General features: G+C 46.9%; 1 protein-coding gene across 1 annotated transcript; it reads right to left on the bottom strand.

Moving 5' to 3' along the window:
- Positions 1-434: 434 nt before the first annotated feature.
- Positions 435-4,071, bottom strand: LOC311236009 (UDP-glucuronosyltransferase 1A1-like). The gene is made up of 2 exons (XM_084323578.1): positions 3,939-4,071; positions 435-3,078 (listed from the first exon to the last, which is right to left on the bottom strand). The coding sequence occupies exon 2, from the start codon at positions 3,069-3,071 to the stop codon at positions 1,464-1,466; it is 1,608 nt and encodes a 535-aa protein (XP_084179704.1). The 5' UTR covers positions 3,072-3,078; positions 3,939-4,071; the 3' UTR covers positions 435-1,463.
- Between the last annotated feature and the right edge of the window lie 4,482 nt (positions 4,072-8,553).

The raw sequence follows: 8,553 nt of genomic DNA, 5'->3' as shown, positions 1-8,553 counted from the left end.
CCGCAGGGTCGAAAAATTGGGAAAAAAGCCGCGGCTTATAGTCCGAAAAGTACGGTAATTATAACTTTATTTGGGCTGACAGAGCCACAGAACAACTGCGTCTGCATTTGATCTCGTCTTGTCGATGGTGTAAAATGAATTAGGTATATTGTTAGTAAGTTAGCCATGTAATAAGCGGGATAATGTATAGCTATACTCGGTCATTGTCGCAAAATAATTGACTTTCACTGACGTTTAAAACACCTCGGCGAGGCGCCTCGGTATTTTAAACTCTGTGTCGGTCAATTATTTTGCGACAATGACCTCGTAGCTATACATTATCCCTTACATATTGCACCTTGTTGCCCATATGTGCATTTATAGAGTTAATTATATTGTTATATTGTTTACACTGCCTTTTTTTTATTCTATTTTACTTCTCCACTGTACTATAATTTCTGACCTGTACCATGTCTTCTACATGTACCTCCCCTCCCCCCTCCCCCATGCTGCTATGACACCTGAATTTCCCCAAGGGGATCATTAAAGGAATATCTTATCTGATCTTAAATGTTAAAACAAATCATCATCATAGTATTGCTGTGTTTGTATCAGGGTGTGTTTGAAATGTAAATAAATTACTTATACAATAAGTAAATATACTGGCTTACTTATGGCTATAACATGTAACATACATTATGTATCTTTTTTACTGTGGTCGATTAGTACTTTATTTAAGTTTTCGGATGAAACCATGTTGTATCCAATGGGAGTTCACACACTGCCTCAGGACAAACATTAGTTCTCTAGGCAATGAATCATAAAGGCCTAATAGAATTCTGATAAACTAAAGCACATCACATTGATTGCTTCTGAATGTTTAATTGGTTGTAAACATGACACATATACGGTCACTACGGTGTTTGACTGAATCTTCATTGTTAAAATCCATCCAGAGATGAAACTTTATGTAGTGCAGCGATTCTCTATTTTTAATAGCAAGGTGTCAAGACACTTGATGACTGTCTCCCAGGCCTGCATCGATGGTAGCTCGGTCAAAAGACGTGTCAGTGTTTTCTTAGATCAGCGTATTAGATAATAGCTGCTGATGAAACATTATCAAGAGTTTTGCCATAAATAAACCTCTTTTCCAAATGGTAACCTGGTTTAAACTCACTAGAAGGAGGGCTAGTGCAGTTAACAGGGTGTTGTTCAGTATCTGCTGTCAATGGCAGTGTGGAGGAGGTGCTGATTTCTGTACCCTTGTATCAAGCACTGAAACCTATCGTCTTAATTGCATGTTGATTGTGTTGTTTGCACCACTCCTGATAGTCAATTGAACTTATATATTACTGCCATGTATCTGAATATTATATGACTGCCTTTACAATGTTTATACTTGTTAATTTATACAGACACAAGTAAATCATTCAACTGTGTGTTGTCGGCGTATGGGACGAATGATTAGTTTGAAGAGCCAATCACTACTCCTGCTTAGGTTTGCTCTTCCTGAACAGTCTGAGGCACAGGAAACATATCGATCCCACTGTGATGGCCATCAGCACAAACAGCCCCCCCAGCAGGAGGCATACCACATCCAGAGAGTGATACGAGTACCAGGGCATCTTGTATGACTCTGTGCGTAAGTGAGCAGCTCCTTTATGCCTCATGACAAACTCAATCCAGTAGAAGGCCGTGTTTAAAGGATGCTCCGGCTTGTCCCGATGGAGACTCGAGAGACGCTCCATGTTTCTTCTGTAGGAGGGATCATGAAGAACCTCTTGCGTCGCTTCTAGAAAGCTCTGGCTGGTGAGTTTGGTCACGTCCAACACCTTGGCAGCGCCCCGCGTCTCCAGCCTTAAAAGGTTCTCAAACTGGTCAAACAGAAGTGGCAGGCCTACGACTGGCACTCCGTGGTAAATGGACTCGTAGACTCCGTTAGTGCCGCCATGGGCCACAAAGGCTTTGACCTTTGGGTGACCTAATAGGTTGTTCTGGGGCATCCACTCCACCAGTAGCGTGTTGTTGCCCAAATTGCTTGGCCGGTCACCCATGTGCCTCCATATGACCTTCTGTGGAAGCAGGGCAAAGGCAGCGGCGATCTCAGATGTGATCTCCACGGGTAGACCTTTGACCAGGGTACCGAGCGACATCAGAATGACACCATGCTCGCCGGAGCTTTGAACAAACTCCTCCAGCTCCGCGGATAAAGGCTCAGAGGGCTTACACTGAAAGCCACCGATGTAGATGATGTTCGGCATGGTAGGCCTGGGGAACTCGAAGACGAAGTCCACTCTCATTAGCCAAATATCTGTGCCCTGCAAAAGATTGTAAAAGTTCACATCTGGCTTGAAGTACCTCTCCACCAGCCTGTCATAGTGAGGGCTGACGACGAAGCGATCAATGCATATGTTGAGGAAATAGTGGAACATGTTCTTGACCCTTTGACTGAAGCTCATCCTGTCTGGGACTGTACACCCGGAGGCGGGGACATAGGACACCGGTGAAGGAGCCACAACAAAATGCCCCTCTCCACTGGTGATCCATCTCACGTTAAAAACAGTGGGGAGCTTGAGCTTGTGGGCCACCAGAACCCCTGCGGGCAAACCCGGGTCCAGGAGAGCCATGTCGTAGTGAGTGTCCTTAAGACTCTGCATCAGAGCCTCATTTTCCAGCATTTCCACCGCCAACTGGCTGGCCTGTTTGTGCATCCCTGACAACGCCATTAGCATTTCCCAGTGGAAGGACGCAAAGGCTGTCAGAGATGCTCCCTCCCTCTGGATGGCCAACATCTTGACCAGGAAGGTGACGAAGAAGTCTTGCTCCTCTATGCTGATGGCCTCAGGCAGGGCGATGGTGATGGAGCGATAGTGCTCAGATTCCTCCCTGATGTACCAGCTGGTGGCCGTACGGACCACGGTGACCTCGTGACCCCTGGCGTGGAGGCCCTGGATTAATAGGTTCATGTTGACCCAGTGGCTGCCGTCCACTGGAAACACAAGGATCTTGCCCCCCAGGACGCCAGGAGGACCACACAGACAGGCTACACTCACCAGCAGGGCCACAGCAGTCATTCCCGGGAGAATCCCCATGCTTCAACTATTGGGGAGAGAAAGGAAATGGATGTCAGTTTGCGTGAGAAGTTAACATGAATAAATCTCAGTTCTCTATAATGCCTTATAGAGAAAAACATTTAAAAAGTTTTCAGATGTACAAGTTATGGTCAAAATAAGAATGGATACATTGCACCCCTTGGTGTTCTGTGGTCACCGTGTGTTCAGGCTTTTTTAAGGCAAAATGACTCAACCACTATGAACATAGTAAACTGGATGTGTTTAGAAGAATGATTTTTAGACTAGATCATTAAAATAGAACGAGGAGTGTAACGTGACCGTCGTTACCTGAGGAGAGACATCAATTGGTGGTTGATTGTCTGTGAACTTGCAAACATGGTTTGCACATTTAAAGAAATTAACAAAATGAAATATCCCTTTAAGAATTTAGAGTCGAGGGGGGAATGCATGTGGCTAATCTCCAATACAAACAGCATTGCATACTACCTCACTAATCTCATGGTATTTCTGCCCAGAAAATTATTTATAGTAGGCTATATATCCAACAGTAACTCTTCCAGCTACAGTACAAGGAACACAAAGTCTACATGCAAACTAGCATTCCACATGGGGAATTATTACATTTTTGCATGTTTCCTGTTCACTTCCAGAGAGAGAAAGCAATGTAGCCTCCAACTTAACATCCATGCAAAAAGGCAATCTCAATACAACGAGCAAAACAAAATGGACATTCTTATAGTAATTCTTAATAGTGTCAAGGCATCTATTAGTGGTGCTCTCCTGCCTCCTGAGTTGTGTTGGGAATACTAGGACTTTCTATCTGTACAAATGAGCGTGGACCTCCTCTACTTTTAAGAATAGTATAAACAGAATATTGTTCCCTACCTTCAGAGGTTCTGGAGCAGTTTACCAGCCCGGCTCTGCCAAGACCAACTGATAGTTTAAAAGAGGGTTGAAAGTCCGAGCAGGAGCTTCGTGTTGCATCATGCGGGGGAGGTTGTACTGAAGGGGGAAGAGGATATTCCAAATGGACTGCAGATGTGTGTGTGTGGTTTAAAAGCGTGACAGACAAAACTTCGACAGAGGGGGAGGATATGGACACACACGCACAAGAGCACACACACACAAGCTGCTGTGACCTTCCCACATTTTCTCTCAAGCCCGACTTCAATCAGAACATTAAACACTGATCTCTCCACACAGTACACATGAGCACACACATACACACACAACACACATGCTGCATTCGCTCGCACACAAACGGTCACTTTAAACACAATGGAAAGGACACTTTAAGTCACTGTAACTGAACATATTTGAGTTGCCTCCACTTGATAACCTTAAGTCACAGTAACTGAACATATTTGAATTGCCTCCACTTGAGAACCTTAAGTCACAGTAACTGAACATATTTGAATTGCCCTAACTGAGAACTGTAAGTCACAGTAGCTGAATATATTTGAGTTGCCTCCACTTGAGAACCTTAAGTCACAGCAACTGACCCTATTTGAATTGCCTTAACTGAGAACTGTAAGTCACAGTAACTGAATGTATTTGATTTGACTTAACTGAGTACCTTAAGTCACAGTAACTGACCATATTTGAGTTGCCTTAACTGAGAATTGTAAGTCTTAGCCAACTGAAAACATTTGAGTTTATCAACTTAAAAAATTTGAGGCAGGGGGTTGCCTCAATTTTTTTAAGTTCTGGAAACTTATTGGGTTTTACAGTGCAACTGTACTGGCCTCCGCCTCGTGGTTGAAGCAGGTTATCCAGCAAGCTAAACAATCCAATATGCACAGAAAGACTCTTAGACTGAGGGGTTTGCGTTGTCTTTGAGTTTACTGAGACATGACTTGACTGTGAAACTGAAACATGAATCAATACAAAAATGTTCACCAATAAAGGCTCTTAACGGTACCGTGAAAAACAATGAAAACCGGAGATTTTCATGAATTTAGAAAACCCCACCGGACGCCCCGGGCAGGGGGCGTGAAAAGTGGACATTTCCAGGCAAAGGAGAACGGTTGGCCAGTACTCTTAAAACATACATCATCTAATAACCAAAAGTATTTTCACAGAAATATTTGAATCAGAGTAAGTAAATGTACAGTATACAGATCCCATAATAATGTATTTTTCATCTAGGCTACAAAGTCTACAGACTGGTAGCTATAAGCAAACATATTTGCTTCATGCTAACTGAGAAAACAGCTATTTTAATGATCTACTAAATTAACAATAACTATTTACTTTCTGCAATCATAATTAAAGACTCACGGATATGGCCTTCGATAACGTAAGGTTATGTATAACCAAGTTCTATGAATTATGGTGACGCTCAGCATAATCTGCACTGTACTTCACTTCATGCACATGCACTGAATAAAAAATTCCACCATGTACCTTTACATCCCAACATTCGTTTGGCCACACCCCCATCCGCTTACCTTCATAAGCAGGTGTGTGGTCACCTACTCGCCTCCTTCCCAAACTTTCACCACAAGGCGAGATCAAGGGCCGCAGCGGCGTCTGATGCTGAGCGTCACCATAATTCATAGAACTTGGTTATATACATAACCTTACGTTCTATTTCATTATGGCTTACGCTCAGCATCATCTGCACAAGAGGAGCTGAGCGGGAGCCATAGCTCGTCAAATGTACCCCGCTGAGGCCCCCCACAACCATCAGACCGGGGAGGACCGAGCCCCCCGACCCTCCCTAATGGAGGGATACCCTCCCTATTGGAGGACGGGAGGGAGACGGATCAGACCGTGCGAAGAAGAACTCAAGCAACTCAACGCACAGGGTGAGCAGACCGTGGCTTGACCCCACGACTACGCACACGCACAACCCGCATGCCACCAGGGCACGAACGGAAGGAACAACCCTCGTTACTGCCCCCAAAATCACGGGGTCAAGAGCAAACTCAACCCTGTGGCAAGGCCGTAGCAGCGGAGCGTGAAGGAAGACCCAGACCCACTGAAGGGACTGGATCCCCTGGAAAATGGGGGCCCGGAGAGGTCAATGACGCCAGGCATCAAGACCCCACCAGGCGGTCACTTAGTGACACCGCCCCCCACATCGCCAGCGTATTCAGACAGGGCCCCTCCAAGAGCGGGCCCTTTCCCCCCAATAGTACACCGCCTGGCACACTGACCCTGCAACACAGGCAGTCAGCATGGCCGTAAAGCACTCAAAAAAGTTAACCAACGGAAGCAGGCAGCGCACCGGGGAAACCAGGCAGCAGGCTGTAGACCTGAGCCTGGAGCACTGCGGACGAGACAGGCGCCAAAGGGGTCAACTGAAAACAGCCCCCCCCCGGCGGAAGGGGCGTATGCTGGGTTGTTGAGCACCATGACAAAGCCTCCATTAAAAAAAAAACACCCAGAGGGGTCGAGGCAGAGAAGGCTGACACGATTGGCAGACGTCATGAACGTGCAGGGGCACACTCAACCGGGTAACCCGGGAGTTGACTCTGCTCCAACACACCAGGGAATCAACCACCCTCTCGGTACACAGACGGTGGTTGTTCCTATAACCCCTCAAGAAAAAACTCCAAAACACACCTGCGGGTATACACTGGCTATACCACAGTACAAGTGTTTCAGTTTCCAAAAAAGGGTTATTCCAGGCCTACGGGTCGACGAAACATTACTTCGGACCGGGCCCGGCGGCTCGGGAAGCACACAGGGTTACCAGAGGAGGTCCAAAAGACCACCCCAACAGCCCCCTCTTCGCCACGCGTGAGAGAGGAGCGAAAAGAATGGAGAACCAGCCCTAAGCATACCGCACTTGGTATTCCCAGGCGGTCTCCCAACCAAGTACTAACCAGGACCGAACCTGCTTAGCTTCCGAGATCGGACGAGATCGGGCGCGTTCAGGTTGGTATGGCCGTAAGCCATTACGATAGTGCAGAGTACAACATGTACCCAACAAAGGGTCTCCATAACGCCTAACCCTGTGACACCCGGGCCGACCCGGCATTTTCCCCCCCAAAAAAAGCACAAGTCCCTCAGGGTACCAGAACAGCAGATCTGCATCCCCGGTGGACAACGGGTTAACTGACCTGGACCAGCGTGACCAGAACCAGTCCCGTGCCCTAACCACGCCGACATACCCACTCCAGAAGAGGGGGTAGGTATGCGTGTCGATCTAAAACATGAAAAGAGGGCGCCACCCAGACGGTCCCATTTGTACCGCGCTCAGTGGCCCACCCCAAGGGCGTGAGACCTCTCTACCTATGTTCTGATCTATTCCGTTAACATCCCCCAGATATGAACGAGAATTCATCGAGACAACCTAGTAAACTGGTGCTCGGAAGAGACAAAACTCCATCCCAGTTGCCCTATAAAAACGCTGTTTTAATAACGAGCAACCAAGGCGCACTTAGCCCCCTGCGTGATTCTTAACAGAAACACCCCGAGCCAGCACTATGTATACGTCGAGACCCAAACACATCAATGGATAGTCTAGCAAGACACCAGACATTGTTCCTCCAAGTCGCCTGGGAGAACGACACAGAGCCGTCGTGCTTCATGTTCCTTCCTCTTTTTATTTAAAAAAGAAAGAAACACAGACTGACATGAATCCCACGTGACGCAGCTGAGGGTAAAAATAGTTTACATTTTTACATCCCGCCACCCTCGCCACAGGGAGGAGACGGAAATCCCCAGAGAGACTTCCCACGCGAGCTGTATAGATTGAAAAGAATATATTGCAACATTGAGCTATGTAACACTTGGGTTAGGGCTCTCCGAGGAGGAGGCATTGAACCAATACACACTCAATAATCGAATTGAATCGAATACACACACAATAGAGCAGAACTCCTTTTTGAAGTTCTACTCACCTTGACAATCTGAGGAGGAGGCTCTGAAACTCTGAGGCGGCTCCCTCACAGGGAAGGAGAGTCCGAACTCACAGAAGGCACTTTTCCCCAAGGAGGAGCTTCGTGAGGAGGAGCTCTGACAACTCCCTGAAACAGATCCATAACATGGACCTGAACAACCCACGGAAGTCTTACCAACAGAGACACGCTCAGTGACATACTCTATGGCGGGGGAATTTCCGCGGTGCACACGCCCAATCTTCCAGGGCGTGGGACCAGGAAACCCCCCCCCCCCCCCCCCTCTTACCCTGTAACATGCCGAACAGCAACGTGACAGGAACCTTGAAGGACAGGTGGTTTTAACCCCTGACCAACAGAAAAAGGGGAGGAAAGGATTACCAGTTCACCCCTTTACGACCCCTCACCCATGATACGATGTAATGACAAGTAGAGCATGACACAGTCATAGCCTGCTACATGAAGCATCGAACAGCCTCACATAGCTCATGTGATAACCTGCTACCTGAGTTTTACTAAGGAAAAAACACAGAACAGAAAGGGCCCCTTTAAGAGCCCCGGTCCAGACTTACACATGTGCTTCTGTGGGCCAAACCTAACCCAGTTGTAGACCACAAAGACACACACAACCCTTCATCACAACAAAAAAT

The sequence above is a fragment of the Notolepis coatsorum genome (assembly GCF_963971535.1).
Source record: "Notolepis coatsorum genome assembly, chromosome: 10".
NCBI lineage: Eukaryota > Metazoa > Chordata > Actinopteri > Aulopiformes > Paralepididae > Notolepis > Notolepis coatsorum.
Note: the sequence above shows the minus strand (reverse complement) of the source record. Positions and strands in the feature narration are given on the sequence as shown.

Bases quoted from the DNA above. Each gene is read 5' to 3' on its own strand.
- LOC311236009 (XM_084323578.1), bottom strand. From the start codon at position 3,071: ATGGGGATTCTCCCGGGAATGACTGCTGTGGCCCTGCTGGTGAGTGTA.